Source organism: Nyctereutes procyonoides, unplaced genomic scaffold (assembly GCF_905146905.1).
Source record: "Nyctereutes procyonoides isolate TBG_1078 unplaced genomic scaffold, NYPRO_anot_genome, whole genome shotgun sequence".
Classification (NCBI taxonomy): domain Eukaryota; kingdom Metazoa; phylum Chordata; class Mammalia; order Carnivora; family Canidae; genus Nyctereutes; species Nyctereutes procyonoides.
The window spans coordinates 70,724,483-70,742,337 of NW_026575142.1; the positions used below are offsets into that span (position 1 = coordinate 70,724,483).

The 17,855-nt window shown below is 48.3% G+C and overlaps 1 protein-coding gene across 2 annotated transcripts in view; it reads left to right on the top strand.

Moving 5' to 3' along the window:
* NAALADL2 (N-acetylated alpha-linked acidic dipeptidase like 2) overlaps positions 1 to 9,752 on the top strand; it is an 880,849-nt gene extending 871,097 nt beyond the window's left edge. For both annotated transcript variants that reach the window (XM_055308319.1, XM_055308320.1), the window contains exon 14: positions 4,215 to 9,752. In XM_055308319.1, coding sequence (XP_055164294.1) covers positions 4,215 to 4,413 — 199 coding nt within the window. In that variant the 3' untranslated portion in view covers positions 4,414 to 9,752. The remainder of the gene's footprint in view (positions 1 to 4,214) is intronic.
* Positions 9,753 to 17,855: the final 8,103 nt, after the last annotated feature.

Consider the following 17,855-nt stretch of genomic DNA (forward strand, 5'->3'; position numbering starts at 1 on the left):
ATCATTTTCCTTTATCATATATACATGTGTATATGTTTGCCTATTTAAATGGCTTATTATGAATTCAAAAGTCTGGTAGGCATCCTCATACTAAAAACCCACTCCTTTTTAAAAATGCAATTGAGAATAATGTAAAAAAAAAAGGTGGGGGGAGACGCCTGGGTGGCTCAGTGGTTTAGCGCTTGCCTCAGTCCAGGGCGTGATCCTGGAGTCCCAGGATTGAGTCCCGCATCGGGCTCCCTGCATGGAGCCTGCTCTTCCCTCTGCCTGTGTCTCTGCCCCCACCTCTCTCTCTCTCTGTGTCTCTCATGAATAAATAAATAAAATCTTAAAAAAAATAAAAATAAATAAAAATTCAATTGAGAAAGATTATGTAAACATGAAAAAAGTAACCTTTGGATAGTCTGTTATGTAGAAGAATACATGTGACTATCTGAGGCCATATGATCTCTGTTTGGAAAAACTCCGTGGTTGTTTCAAGGTTCCTCTGTATTATTTCATTTCTTTTATTATGCAACCCCTCCCACCTTAATGATGTATAACTAACAGAACTAATATTTAGGGAAATTGTCATTAGATATTTCCCTAATTCTCGCAATTTTATTTTAATAAAATCAAAAGTTTTACACGTAGAAACACGTGTACGTGTGGATACTGTACCTCGGTATGCGTACAATGGTTCCCACGGGTACATTAGTTCGGCTGCATGGCTTCCTCTGACAATCTCTTTAACTGTATGAATACTGTGGGAATGGCAGGAGGGAAATCTCTATTTTAAAAAGCATGTTTTAATTAAGGAACTAGATCCAAAGTTTTCTCTGAGTACAACTTCTGTCCAGAGAACCGCGCATATCCCACTTGCCACTCCATTTGGAAGATGTTTTTCTCCCTCTCATATTCAGGGGAATGTATGTTTCTTAATAAACATTTATACCTGAATTCAAGAATGTTTGGAATCTAGAGAGAACCTTTCTTGCTCTGTTCTATTTAACTCATACCATGCCCAGTTTACTCATAGATACAAACATCAAGGATATTGGATTATTAGAGATAGTCCTCATTTTAAATGATCTGTTTTGAAAAAGTCATTGAAATAGCCTCTGAGTCTAACGATCTGTTCTACTGCCACCCACTGCGTACTTAGAGTCAACTTAAATTTTTCCCCTAAAGACAAATGTAAGACAGTTTTATTCTTAGCTAGAATAGTTAGTTTTATTCTTTAGCTAGAGCTTAAAATGCAAAATAAACTGGATTGATGTGATTTCCACCAGTATTACTGAGGATCTGCTGAGTGCCCATCACTGAGCCAAGCCTGATAAAAATTTAAGTAAATGAAATCACCGTGCCGTGCCTGCAGATCTCTTCTAATCCCAACACTAAAAGAGACGTGATAAAGAAGTAGCGTATTTCTCAACCCCCTGGTGTATAAAGCAATGATATCCTGACATATCCTTGAAAATATAGAGCTCAGGGTCCCCCAGCAGAGAAGGAAAGACCCTGAAAAGATGGGGAAGTCACTACCCTCAGAGAAGTAAGGAAAAGGGAGGACCTGCAGGGTTCTGGCACGAGTGATGGTGGATTAGATATGGTGCCGAGCACACAGTGGGAGGTCAGGAGAAACTGAGGCAGAAGGGTTTTGATGAGATAGGAAGTAAGAGTTCACAACCCTGTATAAGTGGAGGTTAGCGTCAGGAGAAGTATAAATCAGTTCAGTCTGTATCGTGGCCCTCAGTTCCTCTTCTCCAAATGAGCCATCGCTGTGTAACTCACGTCTTTGTCACCCTTCTCCTGGACCATGTGGTTCTCCAGGCTTCCTGTTGCAAAGTGATCGTTCCAGATAAAATTTCGTACCCTTTCTCTTTGGCTTAAAACCTCTCACTGTTTCTTATGCCTACAAGAGGAGGTGTGATTTCCCTAACTTGGTATGGAAGCTCTCCTAGGATGGACAGGCCTTGCTCTCTGAGCTCTTCTCCAAGGCTGCCCGCTCTGGCCTTGCACCGTGGTCATTCACAATCACGGGCACGGGTCCCCTGGGCAGCCCAGGCTATTCTAGAAATGTGTGCCTCTGTGTATACCATCCCTCCTCTGTAGGGTGCTCTCTCTGCTTTCCACCCGGTTCCTTCCCTAAATCTTTGTAGCCAGTGATTCAAGAAGACATTCAAATATTCTCTATTAGGAACTTTTCTCTGACCATTTCTTTCATTTTTTTTTTCTTTTTAATTTAAATCCAATCTGCCAACATATAGTCTAACACCCAGTGCTCATCCCATCATGTACCCTCCTTAGGGCCTGTCACCCAGGTACCCCATCCCCCCACCCACCTCCCCTTCGCAACCCTTTGTGTGTTTCCCAGAATTAGGGATCTCTCATGGTTTGTCTCCCTCACTAATTTTTCCCCACTCAGTTTCCCTCTTTTTCCTTATAGTCCCTTTCACTATTTCTGACCTTTTCAATGGTAACCCTTCTTCTGTTGCCTTTCACTTTTAACTTGACAATTAGACAACTGTATTTTAATGATAACCTCTCTTATTAGACTGTAGAATTTCAGCCAATTTGGGTTGGGTATAAGTCAAATGATACAATAATCCATAGTTTTCTGCCCAAGTGAATCTCCTTCTATATATCACTGATAAAAAAATCTATCGATAGCTAGAAAAAAATCTGTCACTTTAGATTTGCCCAAAGCCAGATTCTTCTTTCTAAAATATTTGGATAAATTTCAGGGCACCATTTAATATTCACTTCACACTTATGAGAAGATAGCATTCTAAATATCAAATATATACAAAAGAAGAGAGTTACATGTGTAACGCATTCTATTACCCAATTTCCGCAAGTATTAACTAATGGTCAGTCTCATTCTATCTACACTGTCCATGGCTCTACTCCCTTCTTTTTCTCCTGAATGTTTTGAAGCAAAATCTTACACGTGCTAAAACCTTTCATTTGTGAATATTACTACATGTATTTCTAAGAAATAAGGACACTTTTTGAAAACATGCTGATGATACCGTCGTCACACCTAAAACATTAACAATTCCTTAATACTAACGAATCTCCAATTAGTATTCAATTATGCACTTTCTCACTTTATGAACAGTTTGTTTGAGTAAAGGCCTGGTAAAGTCCAGACTTTATGACCGGTAGATATGTTGCTTTTGGTCTAAAGCAGTAGCTGTCCATCAGAATTAATTTTGCCCCCTGTAAGGGACAGTCTTGGCAGTCCGGAGACATTTTTGGTTTTCACAAGTGCTATGGACTGAATGAATGTCAGTATCCTCCCAAAACACATGAGTTAAAACCCTAACCCCAGTGTGTCAGTATTTAGGTGGGGCCTTCGGGAGGTGAGGTCATGCAGGTGGGGCCCTCCTAATGGGACAAGCCCTTATGGAAAGAGGAGAAGACACAGGATCTCTTCTCTCTCTGCATGCACCATGGAAAGTCTTATGAGAATGGAAACAGAAAGAGGACTCCAACCAAGAGCCTAACCGCGCTGGCACCTTGGTCTCAGACATCCAGCCTCTGAACTGTGAGAAATAAACCTTTGTTGCTTAAGCCACTCAGCAGGTGGTGTTCTTATAGCAGCCTGAACTGACTGACACGACTAAAGGAGAGGGCTCCTGGTATCTAGTGGGTAAAAAGCAGGGATACTGCTAACTTCCTGCAATGCATAGGACAGCTGCACAATGAAGAAGCATCCAGCCCCAAATGTCAAGAGCCTGAGGTCGACAAACCCTAGTCTGGAGGTTTTTCCTTCACTTTTTTTTTTTTTTTATTGCAATTTATTTGTTGAATGAGATGGATCATTTGTGCTACAGAGTTCTCCTCCCCGCCCCCACCCCTCCGTTTGCATTTGCTAATGACACATCATTACATCCTTTAAGGTATTTGTCTGTCGTGTTTATTGGCAATTAGATTTAGAAGATTCATCAGATACAGATTCAACATTTTTAGCAAAACTATTATTCTAGCTCATAAAGAGTGTTGTATACTTCCATGAGGGGGCACACAATGTCGATCTCGCGTCACTATGGGAAACTTGATGATCAATGCGTATATCCATTAATTCACGAGAGGCTGAAAAATGATACTGTGTTTTTGTAGTTTCTTGATTTACTTCAAATACCACTGTTGCTTGGAGATATTTATTACGACGGTTGATACGAAAATAGCGTTGTGTTTAAGACATTTACACATTCCTTATTTCTTTCCAGAAATATCCTGTACCACCCTGATGAGAAGACAAGCCAGTTTGCAATACTCCTGGGGGCGCGGGAGCACTGCAAGTTACTCGCATCAAATGAGACCCTTCAAGAAGCCCTGTCAGAGGTGTTGAACAGCATTAATTCAGCTCAGGTTTACTTCAAAGCAGGACTTGATGTGTTCGAGAGTGTCTTGGTTGGAAAGAACTGAGAAAACTCTCAGCATTTTAAAAAGTTTGTTTACAATTCCTCAAGCAAAAGCTCTAATCTAACCGGATTTTCTGACATTGAAGACTTTCCCCCCCAATGACTTTTTATACAAGTCTAAAGCTATTATTACATCGTATTTTCAAATGTACATATAAAAGAGCATTTTGCACATTTAATATTTTCTTATATCTACATCTCTGGAATATGTAAAAGTGAGTTATTGAAATAATACTCAAGATTTATCTATTAAAAAGAAATCTGCTGTATTTTTATATATATAAAATATTTTGGGGGGAAAAGTTCCAAGAAGTGCTGGACAATCTTCACTCCTAGGGATAGAACATATAGGAATGGAAGTTATTCCTTATGTTACAGCTACTAATGACCTAGTTTCTGTAACAGAAATGGAGAGTTGATATGGTTTCAGATTAACTTCACTAGTAAGTATTCAATATGAAGAATTCAAGTATTCCGACCGAGTGATCGGTCGACCAAAACCACTTTGAATGTTTCTATTTTATGAAATGAAGTGCCTGTTCGTAATACAACTAGATGTAGTAATACACTGGTTATGAAATTGTATTTTTTAAGTATTAATGAAAAAAAAAAAAAGAGCCATAAACATTCCAGGGGAAAATCTCAAAGTAGCTGCACAGAGCAATTTAAATGCAAATTTTTTCCTAACAACTTATAAGGTGACTAGCTTTGAAACCCCTAATTTGCCTCAGTTGATTTTGTAAAAATTTCAGGAGTGATATATGTCTTACGAGGGAGAAAATATTTCTGATTTCTTCTTCTGTTGGTTCTGTTGGAAGCACTGAAACCCAGCTACTCTAAAATGAGAGCATTTTGCATCGCTCTTCCTTCTTATGTCTTTTCCGAAACTCCTTTCTGTAGGGCGGTTTTAACAGAATACCATGTAATTTCCACAGGAAAGTAGCAAAGTTTCTCTTTGAAAACCCAAACTATCTTAGAAAGCATCAAATCGCTATTTCTGCCTCTGACAAAAGGACTTACAACGAAAGAAAGAGTTGTTTGATCAATGAAAAACTTCTTAATTCTGTGAAGAAACTTTTGATATATTTTTTTTTTCCTTCTTTAGCCTTCATTGTGACTGGGATGAAAGGGCAGCAAATATTCATGCTTCTAATTTTATGCGGAAAATGCAGTGTTCCTGTAAGAGTGTGTCTTTCCCACAATTCAGCTATTCTCTCATGTGGAAAATGAAGTCCTTCATATTGACGTTGTCATGAAACGGCCCCAGAATCCACTACATTTCCCCCCAAAGCCTAAAATTCTAGTAGGTGACAGTTTAAACTTTGAGCTTATCCTTAGAAAATGTTCTTCTGGCATTGAATAAACCAACTCCCCTTAGGAAACGCATCCTCGGTATATTTTATGTCATTGTCTCTACCTAACACAACCCTCAAACACACTTCTCTTTTTAGACACACCTCCCGAGCAGCGTGTCAGGGCCTCCCGTGTTTATGGATGAGCTTGAACCCACTCAGCTGTTCCTACCACAAGTAAATGTTGATATGCTCAAGGCAAAGAGGACAAATGGTGCCATTAGCTGGGTAATAGAAGCAGAAATCCACTTTCATGTGAAACGCCTGTGTGCGCGTGTTTGAGCGACACGTGAGACTACCTTACAACATTTTTTTAGAACCGATGTACTTGTTTGAGAGTATTTCCCGTGTTGAAGGATGCCTACAGGGAGCGCCCCAGCGGAGCAGCCTCGCGGTGCCTTACCAGCAGTGCTCTCTTTTGCTGGACAAAAATCAATAGCAGAACAGAGGTGGGAAGACATATACAAACGTGTTTGGGGCCAAATAAGGGAATGCTTCTGCCAAAGAATCTTCCATATTTAATCAAGCTTCGGTGTGTTCCTTCCAGTTCTTTGTTTAGAGCCGAAGTTAAAGCAAACAACATTTTGGAGTTGAAGCTCAATTTAAAACAAGCAAAACCAAATAATTATCAGTTTGGTAGTTCATCATCTTCAAACGAAATCCTAAGTAAGCCCATTCCCTTACTTAGTCTGTAAGACTGTCGAGAGCACAAAATATATGTTTGTTCATTTTTGCTTAAACATGGCCTAAACCTCATGGCATAGATAAAAATCTCAAATTATTGATGCTCCCTTCTAGATTATATTGGTATTTGCTATGTGGAAAAAAAAAAAAAACAACTAAAGGTAACTATATACTAATATGTTTTTATTAGTCTATTTAAGAAATTATGTAAAGAAAACAAATTGTAATTAAAACAGATGTCCACTAATTCTATAGATGCTGTTTCAGATCTTTGACTGCGGTAAACCTCTTGCCTAGAACATCGCTGCTATGGTGTTCCTCCAGATTTACAACATTTCAATTTTCCCCCCTAACAAATCCAAGCAAATAAAATCCTATGCAAGTTAAGAACAAGTGTTTTTGGTGAATTGATGGTAGGTTGAGATTATTGTCGAGATCTCTGGGTGCCTGGTACTTCTCACACTCCTTCGTACATGGAACTGCGCCAGGGCGTAATGAATCACAAATGGTTATTCTCCCAAGAAAATGTGGCAGATGTTCACCACTTAAATTTGGGCTCAGGAAGGGTATACGTGAGCCGTTGCCCTCTGTGGAAAAGCAGAGGTTGTATGGTCAAAAGAAAGCCTAAGAGCCATTCTGGACTAAGCCTTAAGAAAGTTCCATTCTTTGAGGTCAAGCGTCAACACTCCCCCAGATGCAGTAAATGAAGCCAAAATGGTCAGCGACATGGTTATGGTCACATGCTGAGTTAGTGGCAAAGACACTAAACTAAAAGCCCTGGAATTTAAGCTTTTCTGCTTCCTCGTGCAACATGCCCACGTCTCTCCCTGAGGTGCCAGGGTTACCTGTGATCCTTTCCAGGGCATTTGATTAGCCATTCGACCGGATGCCAGAGGGGGTGGAAGCATGGATTTTAATCAAGGACTAGCTCATTCTCGGACTACCCAGGACAAACGAAACTGTCTATCCCGGGGAATCCAGGAAAAGGACACCAAGACTCGGCATTGGGAGAAGTGGGGAGAGTCTCTACTTGACACCGCAAGTCAGGAAGGAGGGCGTTGAGCAAAATGCTTTCATGAGAGGACGTCTTAGCTCTACATTAAACCAGCAGTCAGTGTTTCCCAGAATGTGGATCTGGAGGAGCGAGGCCTAGGAATGTTCGTTTTTAGCAAGATCGCCCAGATAATACCTAAATGCGATGAAGTTTAAGATTTTCCAATCTATGCTAATCCTGGGTCCTGAGAAAACATTACATGGTAATAGATCTAAATAAAGAGTCACAGGGATGCCTCGGTGGCTCGGTTGGTTAAGTGTCTGCCTTCAGCTCAGGTCCTGATCCCGGGGTCCTGGGATCGAGTCCCACATCACGCAGGGAGCCTGCCTCTCCCTCTCCCTCTGCCTGCTGCTCCCACTGCTTTGGTCTCTGTCTCTCTCTCTCTCTCTCTTTCTCTGTCAAATAAATAAAATATTTAAAAATAAAAAAAAGGCCACAATAACAGAAAGGACCTAACACTTTGCTATTAAATGGCACCATTAAAAAAAAAGAGAGAGAGAGAAACCATCGCGTCAAAAAAGGACACGGGGACAGCTCACAGCTGCCTACACGGTACATGCCGGGCAGTACTACATAGTGTTTCACATGTTTGTTCCTTCTGTTGAACCCCCACAACAACCCATTTTAAAGATGAAGAATTTGGTTGGGCGACTTGTCCAAAATCCCAAAGCTAATGAAAATGGCTGGGGTGTCTCTCTGCTGGGCCGGGTGTTCTGCAGTCCTGTGGTCCTCACACGGAGTGCTGCAGAAAACATGCGGAGAACCTTTTGATTATAGAAAGTCACGTCACCGAAGATTTTCATGTATTTCTGCACAACTGATCAGACTGTGTGGCCTGCCACTTGACTGGTGTAATTAACGAAGTTGAAGAAACAAATGACATCATTCATTACGACGTTTGCCCGCCCGAGCAATGGTGAGCATGTGTAGATAAATTAGAAAGTAACTATAAAAGCATCAAAATTAAATGTACTAGTCTAAAATGTCATGGTAACCAGATGAAGCAACATGAAAAGAGACGGTGGGGGGACGCCTGGGAGGCTCAGTTGGTTGGGTGTCTGCCTTCGGCTCAGGTCATGACCTCAAGGTCCCGGGATCAAGCCCCACGTTGGGCTCCCCGTTCAGCGGGGAGTCTGCTTCTCCCTCTGCCTCCTGCTCCCCACGCTTGTGCTCTCTTTCTTTCTCTCTCTCAATTAAATTAATAAAATCGTAAAAACAAAAGGGATGAGAAGCCACATATTTCACAATCTCCCCCTCCAAATGCCTGTATAATTTCACCGAATAAAAGAGCAGGTGCAGGGATTTACAATAATTAAAGATTCAGAAAAACTAATTGACTATTTTGTTTTTAAGATTTTATTTATTTATTCATGAGAGACAACACAGAGAGAGAGAGAGAGGCAGACACAGGCAGAGGGAGAAGCAGGCTCCCTGCGGGTAGCCAGGTGTGGGACTCGATCCCGGGACCCCGGTGTCACGACCTGAGCTGAAGGCAGGCGCTCAACCGCTGAGCCACCCAGCACCCCCTATATGACTTTTTAAAATAAAGATATATGTGGCAAACAGTGGGTTTCCCCGTTGAAAAAATAGGTGCACAGAAAATAGTGATCTGTTACCATCTGCTTAATAGCGAATCAGCACCTTCACCTCAAATGAAAAGCTACAATTATTTGCACGATAATTGACAGACCTAGCCAAAACGTTCCCAAGAGACGTCCTGTGGGCTGTGCAATCACTCCCAAAATTAAGCTTTCTCTGAGGGTGGCACATTGTCACCTCATTGGTTTAATAGGCTATTAAATGTGCCTTAGCCACCCATTCTCCCAGTAGACAATAATTATTTTAAACTGCCAATCCACGTGTTGAACGGCAGGGAAATGGACCCACGTATTCCAATAAACGTATCAGCCACATAACTGCTTCATCACAAGATCATGGACGCACCCGAGGGAAGGCTAAGCGAGCTGTGAGCGTGAAACAAAAACAAACTGGCTGCTGGTGAATCTGCATTTCCTACGTACGGGCAAACTGCTGGCTTAACGGCGCCTCAGAATCTGCTATCCCGAAAGAGTTCTAAGCACCCCCTCAAGTGCAAATACTTTTCAGTTAAGTGGGTTTGTTTTATGCAATTCAAAATTACTGGTGACAAGAATCTGAAAGGACGGTTGCCAAAGAAATCAGTAAACTGTCACCCTTTCCAGTCATCACCATCTCCACTCCATTTTCTTTTTTTTTTTTTTAAGATTGTATTTATTTATTCATGAGAGACAGAGAGAGAGAGAGAGAGAGAGAGAGAGAGAGGCAGAGGGAGAAGCAGGCTCCATGCAGGGGAGCCTGACGCAGGACTCGATCTCGGGTCTCCAGGATCACGCCCTGGGCTGAAGGCAGGCGTTAAACTGCTGAGCCATCCAGGGATCCCCTCTGCTCCATTTTCTGCTTCCTCTTTCTTTTAGCCTTTTTCTTTTTTCCCCAAAGAAAGCAGTTTTAGAATCTTTACATCTCTATATTTATCTGTTAATCATAGGTCCTTTCCATTATCCTTTGAAGCTAGACTCTGAAGTGCCGTGAGCATCCCCGGGCCCGCCAAGCATCTCGAGACCCCGCTTATTAGGAGATGACATAGTTCTTTCTTTCTTTATTTTTTGAGATGACATAGTTCTTAAAGACGTTTATAATCGCATATTCAGATCGTATCTAAATGTACAAAGCAGAGGATTACATTGAGGCAACTCTCAGCATTCTAGAAAAAGGAGCCGCTTCTAATATTACTATGCTTCTGGTTGGGTCATCTTGTGTTTCGATGATTTTCTGCAACCAAAATGGTGATTTTTCACGTTTTCGGCCCAACTCCAACCATCGAAGCCAAGGGAAGGCGTGGCTGCTCTAATTTCTTAAGCTGGGTTCTGTCAAGAACTCATTCAGCAGCCGTCGGTTGGGTGCCTACCGCTAGACAGGGGTTTCGTGAGTATAGACGGAGCCCAAGAGTGTTCCCTCGACTTCTTTTGATGTCATAAGCCAGGAAGCACTGAGGTAGCTTTTCCCAGAAGGAAACAGACTTTATTTCCCAGGGGCTAATTACCACGCGCCACCTCAGTCCCCAGGGAACCGCACAGGTGCCCGTGCTATGCCACATGTCACGTGCTGTACCCAGCAAGCTCAAGAGATTAATATACGATCATTATTATGAATTATTATGTTGCATGGAAGTTAATGTCGGTCTTTTGTTCTAATTAAAGTACCAAGCTGGCATCTGAATAGAAGCTTAGCTAGAGAAGTGGAGTCAGAGTCCCTGTTTTAATGAACTACATATATTTTTCAATCACAATGTGTAATTATTTAATTATCTGGTCTGCTCAGTAAGTCTATCATTCTCCCTCCAAAGAATCTTTACCCAGTACGTTCCTGTGCGGATGAACGCTACCCCGGGCGTGCGTTTTGCCTTTTGAAATCCTCAGCCCTTGTCGAATCATACTTTCGTTATAGATCCAGCACTGTTTTGCTCGTATTAATAATTACCATTTCTTTATCTTTATATCAAGCTGCTGCATATGGACTCCCTTACCCTGAAAGTCAGAAAAGCGTGTGATGACAAAGACAGTTTTATCCTATCTGCCTAACAAGAAACAAGCACACAAACAAGCAAACAAACAATTTTACTAGACCATTGCACACTGTCTGCAGGAAGCAAAATGCCCAGATGGTTAAGCGTAGCCCATGTAATTATATTCCAAAGATGTTATAAATAATTCCATTTAGAAGCTGAGCTAGGACTCTATTAGGTGAGTTAGTGTTTACATTTCACACAGAAAGGTTCAGTGGCAAATAGATCCCACACATTTTAACTTGCTACTTGGAGAATATGAATAGATTGTATTCAGAAAAGGAAAAAAAAAAAAAGATTTGTAGGACACTTTGAAGGGCTAGTTTGGTTTTATAGACGTCTGGAAAAACCAGCACATCATTTTGATAATAGTTCCATATATGTGTTTAAAATGTTAATATATACCATGCATTTTTAATCATGTCTTCAGTGTGGCAACATTTTGATATCGTAAAACATTGTACTAAATAAAATTTCTCAATTGTATAACAGTAAAATATATATATATACATACGGCCTTTAAGAATGGTGATGAGCAGGGGAAGATCTATAAGTTAACTTGGGATAAATTTGGAGGACGAGCTCTCCAAGTAAATTTGCTTTGATTTAAAAACGTCTCTCTCAGGAGGTATCCCAATTACTAAATTGCACTAAACTAGTACAGTATTGAATATTGTTCGAAATAATCCGATTACCATCTGTGATTCAGAAATCTTTTCTTCATAGGGAAATTTCATGGTCGTTGTCTTTGCTGCGATTGATTTTTAATGACATTGATTTAAAGACACGTGTCTGTGGGTTTTTTCTAATTACTACGTAGGGGTGAATATCTCATTTCTATAATGTATAGGTGCCCACCGTGAATTTAGTGCTCCCTATACTTAGCCTATTGCACGATCTCAATTTATGTTACGACTTTTTAATGTATTAGTCCCATGACTCAATACGCCGCTTACTTAAGAAAGTACATTGTGATCCGGAGGGACAAAAAATGGGTTGGCGTACTATATCCATTAAGAATATGAGTGAATATTTTACACTGCAGTTGCTTGAATATTTGCACATGATTGAAAACACAGTCCTATGGAATAAAGGCACCTTTGAAGAAATACGGTCTGGTTCAAAAATACGAGGATGTGCCGTGAAACGGTAATGTTGGAAACACCCATTTAAAAATATTAAATACAGGTGAAAACCATTGCTCTCCTGTGCTCTGTTGCGACAAGACATGGAGCCTTTCAAATATGCAAGCTGAGTGCCAGCGTGTTACCCACGGACGCCTCTAGGCGACGCGTGTCACCCGAAGAGCAAGGAGCCCGGCTCCACGACAGCCGCTAAGGTTTGCCAGCCTCCCTCTGCTGCCCCTCCTTTTCTCAAACTGCTGGTTCTCGCATGGGCCCGGCGGGTGTGCGGGTGGTGCCAGGGGAATCATCAAGCCACAGTGGTTCCATCAACTCCCACACTCAAGACTTTGGTTTCCTCAAAGGAGCTCCAAAAGGGCCGCCAGTTATTTCTGACACAGTGTTCTGGGTCCTCGGGATGCAGGTTCTCTCCTTCAGGCGTCCAATGTGTATGAAAAGCCGGCTGGAGGCTGGGGGAGGCCGAGGCCATGGGGAGGCCAGGGGGAGGACTGGGAGGAGGCCAGGGGGAGGCTGGGAGGAGTCCCAGGGGGAGGCCAGCAGGGGGGAGGCCCAGTGGAGGCTGGTGGAGGGGAGGCCAGGTGGAGCCCTGGGGGAGGCCAGGTGGAGCCCTGGGGGAGGCCAGGGGAAGGTCAGGGGGAGGCTGGGGGGAGGCTGGGTGGAGGCCCAGGGGAGAGGCCGGGGGAGCCTGGGTAGAGGCCAGGTGGAGTCCAAGGGGGAGGCTGATGGGAGGCGGGGGACGGGGGAGGGGAGCCTGGGGGTGAGGCCGGGGGGAGGCCCAGTGGAGGCCCAGATAGAGGCCTGGTGGAGTCCTGGTGGAAGCTGGGGGGAAGCTTGGGTGGAGGCCTGGTGGAAACCTTGGGGAGGCTCGGTAGAGGCCGGGTGCTAGAGCCCCAGCTGGGCACCGAGGGTGGGTTTCCCTCCAAGACCTTCCCGGGCTCTAATGCCATAGTTTGACAACCACATGGATCCAGAGGTTCCCACGCGTGGTCACTGCGGGGAAGCTGAGGCAGCAGTCAGCTGCAGGGCGGCCTCCATGCACGCTCCAGACCCGGCCCAGTGCGCCTCTGTGACGGCTAACAGGCAGGATGAGATTTTCTCCAAAAGCCTCCCTTTACGGGGGCTTCCACGCACCGCAGATACAAAAACCCAGAAAAAAATAATGTGCAGAATAATCTGTTATTGTACCCAGGAGGTGAGATTGCGGTGACGGGGTTGTGTGTTAGTCATGGGCACGTGTGTGTGCTCAGAGCAGGAAACTACAGACCGAGACACCGCTCCGTCCTGGAACGTGCGGTGGTAGGTGGGCGCAGGTGCTGCAGACGGCCGGGGCCCATGCCTCGTGCCTCACCCAAGCCCCCATCTAAGCGCTGTGACAAAACAGCGGGGCCAGGCCTAGGTCGTTGTGGGCACTTTACAGCCTCCCCATCCCCTTGGGTGGCCGATGTCGGTGTTTGTTACGGGGCACCTGCCAGCGTCCTGGATTGAAAATAAAATCCTCAAAGTAACGTAAAGTCCCAATAAGATAGTGTGATCTTGGGGACCCCTGGGGGGCTCAGCTGTTGAGTGTCTACCTTCAGTCCCGGGTTTGACCCTGGAGACCCGGGATCGAGTCCCACGTCGGGCTCCCGGCGTGGAGCCTGCTTCTCCCTCTGCCTGCGTCTCTGCCTCTCTCTCTCTCCCTTCTCTGTGTATTCTCATGAATAAATAAATAAAATTAAAAAAGAAAAAAAAAACCCTCTGACCCTGGAACCCACACTTCTAACCACTGTGCCAACCAGCTTCTAAATGACCCTGGTAGCAGCACAGTCCCCCCTCTCTCCTGCCAAGCTATTCATGAGGTAAGAGGCCTGTCGCCGGCCTCCTGACACCCTAGAGGCTCCCCACGCCTTCCTCCCCCACGGGCCGGGCTCAGGTGTCCAAGGTCTGCAGGTGCCGCAGCAGCTGGGCTGGAGGAGCAGGAGGGGGGCGTCTGCCATCCCCCGGGGGCCACAGGCCGCTGAGCTGTCCGCCGGGGCCGAAGAGCCCGCTCGTTGCTGTGACATCCAGGAGGCCGCACACCCTCTGCCCCCTCTGTGCCTTCTAGACCTGCACCCCCTGCCAGGCCTGTCCCGGGCACACGCAGCGCAAGTGCAGCCCCGGCTCCAGAGACTGCAAACCGTGTGCTGGGGGCCCCAGCACTATGGGGGGTGGCGGGGAGGGGGTTGCACAGGGTCCACAGCGACCCCGGCCTCTGGGCCCCATGAACGAAGAAGTGAATGACCTGTTCCATCCGCGGGCTTGAGGGGCCCTTGAGCTCTTCTTCCCGAGTCTCCGGGTGTCCCTTTCCCACGCAATGGACCGGCGCTTGCAGCGACTCTGCGGTCACGTCCCTGTGCGCCCCGCGAGCAGCGGCGAGGCCAGGCCCAGCAGGGCGGGAGCCAGGGCTGCAGACACCCGGGGGCAGCGCCGAGCCCGGTCGGGGAGGCCCCACGGCACAGGCGAGAGGCGGCAACCGGGGTCGCGGCCGTGGGGCCCAGGAAAGGACGTGCATGAGCCCGCGCACCGTGGCGCCCTCGGGGCAGGTCCTGCGTGTCCGGCCCGGGGGCAGGGCGGGGCGTCGCACAGGCGTGTGCTCGGCCTCCCGGGTCCCTTCGGTCTCCGCCCCCGGGAGCTTACGGGCCCGCCCCGGTTCCCCGAGAGCCGCGTGCAGGAGCCGCGTGCAGGAGCCGCGTGCAGGAGCCGCTGCAGGAGCCGCTGCAGGAGCCGCGTGCAGGAGCCGCTGCAGGAGCCGCTGCAGGAGCCGCGTGCAGGAGCCGCTGCAGGAGCCGCTGCAGGAGCCGCGTGCAGGAGCCGCTGCAGGAGCCGCTGCAGGAGCCGCGTGCAGGAGCCGCTGCAGGAGCCGCGTTCAGGAACCGCTGCAGGAGCCGCTGCAGGAACCGCTGCAGGAACCGCTGCAGGAGCCGCGTGCAGGAGCCGCGTGCAGGAGCCGCGTGCAGGAGCCGCTGCAGGAGCCGCTGCAGGAGCCGCTGCAGGAGCCGCGTGCAGGAGCCGCTGCAGGAACCGCTGCAGGAGCCGCGTGCAGGAGCCGCTGCAGGAGCCGCTGCAGGAGCCGCTGCAGGAGCCGCGTGCAGGAGCCGCTGCAGGAGCCGCGTGCAGGAACCGCTGCAGGAGCCGCTGCAGGAACCGCTGCAGGAACCGCTGCAGGAGCCGCTGCAGGAGCCGCTGCAGGAACCGCTGCAGGAGCCGCTGCAGGAGCCGCTGCAGGAGCCGCTGCAGGAACCGCTGCAGGAGCCGCTGCAGGAGCCTCCTGCTCGCTCCGCCCGGGCCGCGCCCTCCCCCGCATGCCCCGGCGGCCTCCCTCCTGCCCCTCCTCCCCGCGGGGCTCGCCGGTGCCCGGGCCGGGGGGTGGGGTGGGGGAGGGGGGGTCGTGCCCCCCTGACCTCCCTTCCCCTCCTCCCGCCCCGGCCGCCAACCCAACCACGCCCTCCACGCACGCTTGCACGTGTCTCTCTCTCTCTCTCTCTTTTCCCCCCGCCATACATCTTCTTGACGGAGTCCTCCCAACCTGACTTTCTTTGAAAAACCATTGAAAACTGCCTTAGCCGAGCGCGTGGGCTCCTCGCGGCCCCGGCCCTGAGCCTGACCCCGAGGCTGTCCTCGCTGAGCCCTCACACCTGCCTCCTCTCCCCCAAAACAACAAAGAGAAAGAAAAGAAAGAAAGAAAAAGAAAGAAAAAGAAAGAAAGAAAGAAAAAAGAAAGAAAGAAGAAAAGGAAGGAAGGAAGAAGAAAAAGAAAGAACCCAACACCCCCCCAGATTTCTGGACAAGACGGACACAGGCCCAGAGAGCCGGGGGCGGCGGTTCGAGGCCGCGGGGAGGAGGCCTGGGAACGCCCCGTGAGGCCCGCAGCGGCCGCGCCACATCCTTCTGCATTTCAGCCTCTTCGCGTCTCCCTTCGCCATGTTTGGGGCTGCGACCCCCCGGGATCCGCACCCTCTGCGCCCCGACTGCGTGTCCCCGGAGGACGAGCTCCTGCCTCCCGCCTCCTTCCCCCCTCCTCTCCTCCCTCCTCTCCCGCCTCCTCCCCTCCCTCCTCTCCCGCCTCCTCCACCCCCTCCTCGCCCCCTCCTTACCCCCTCCTCTCCCCCCTCCTTACCCCCTCCTCTCCCGCCTCCTTCCCCCTCCTCTCCCCCCTCCTTCCCCCTCCTTCCCGCTTCCTTACCCCCTCCTCTCCCCCTCCTTACCCCCTCCTCTCCTCCCTCCTTCCCCCTCCTCTCCTCCCTCCTTCCCCCTCCTCTCCCCCCTCCTTACCCCCTCCTTCCCGCCTCCTTACCCCCTCCCCTTCCCCCTCCCCTCCCCCCTCCTTACCCCCTCCTCTCCCCCCTCCTCTCCTCCTCCTCTCCCGCCTCCTTCCCCCTCCTCTCCCCCCTCCTTCCCCCTCCTCTCCCGCCTCCTCCCTCCTCCCGCCTCCTTCCCCCTCCTCTCCCGCCTCCTTCCCCCTCCTCCCGCCTCCTTCCCCCTCCTCTCCCCCCTCCTTCCCCCTCCTTCCCGCTTCCTTACCCCCTCCTCTCCTCCATTCTTCCCCCTCCTCCCTCCTCCTTCCCCCTCCTCTCCTCCCTCCTTCCCCCTCCTCCCGCCTCCTTCCCCCCTCCTCTCCTCCCTCCTTCCCCCTCCTCTCCCCCCTCCTTCCCCCTCCTTCCCGCCTCCTTACCCCCTCCGTACCCCTCCTCTCCCCCTCCTTCCCCCCTCCTTCCCCCTCCTCTCCCCCCTCCTTCCCCCTCCTCTCCCCCTCCTTACCCCCTCCTTCCCCCTCCTCTCCCCCCTCCTCCCCTCCCTCCTCTCCCGCCTCCTCTCCTCCTCCCCTCCCTCCTCCCCCCTCCTCCCCTCCCTCCTCTCCCGCCTCCTCTCCTCCTCCCCTCCCTCCTCTCCCGCCTCCCCCCCCCTCCAGGGACCGTCCCACCGCCTCCTGCCCACATGGAAGCAGAGCCGTCTTTCCAGGCCCAGTTGCCTCCTTCCCTCCCGCTTTACAGCAACCTCGCATATTCAGTCTCATTTAAGAAAAGACAAAACCAACAATCACAAGAGAGACCTCTCCCATCATGCCTCTCTCCAGGCACCGTACCCTTTGCCTCCCTCTCATAAGGAACCTTCTTTTGTTTTTTTCCCCAGAGTTGCTCAATATCACTGTGCTTCCCCTCATCTCCCAGGGATGCCCCATTCCTTGACCGTCTGACTTGTGTCCCCCTCACTCCCCCCAACAGAATTGTCAATAGTCACGATGCAACCTCCCCAAGTGAAGTGAACGGTAATTTGTCATACAAACCAGGACTCCTTTTCAAAAGTACGAGGATGCTTGATGAATGATTATGCTGGGCAATCAGGAGTCCGCACTATGTGGTTCAGGAGGGATCAGCCCTTTATCTCTAAGGGACGGGGTCGACTGAATACACTTCAATTCTCATCTTTTAGGACTCCGGTGATGCTCAAGTCCTTTGACATTTCTACTTCTTTGGAATAATATTTCCCCTTGGCTTCCCCGAGACAGCGTTCCTTAGCCTGGGGCTTTGTTTTGTTTGCTTTTTCCTCCTTCTACCATACGTTTTCCTTATCTCTGGGCCGCCCTCCTTTATTTAC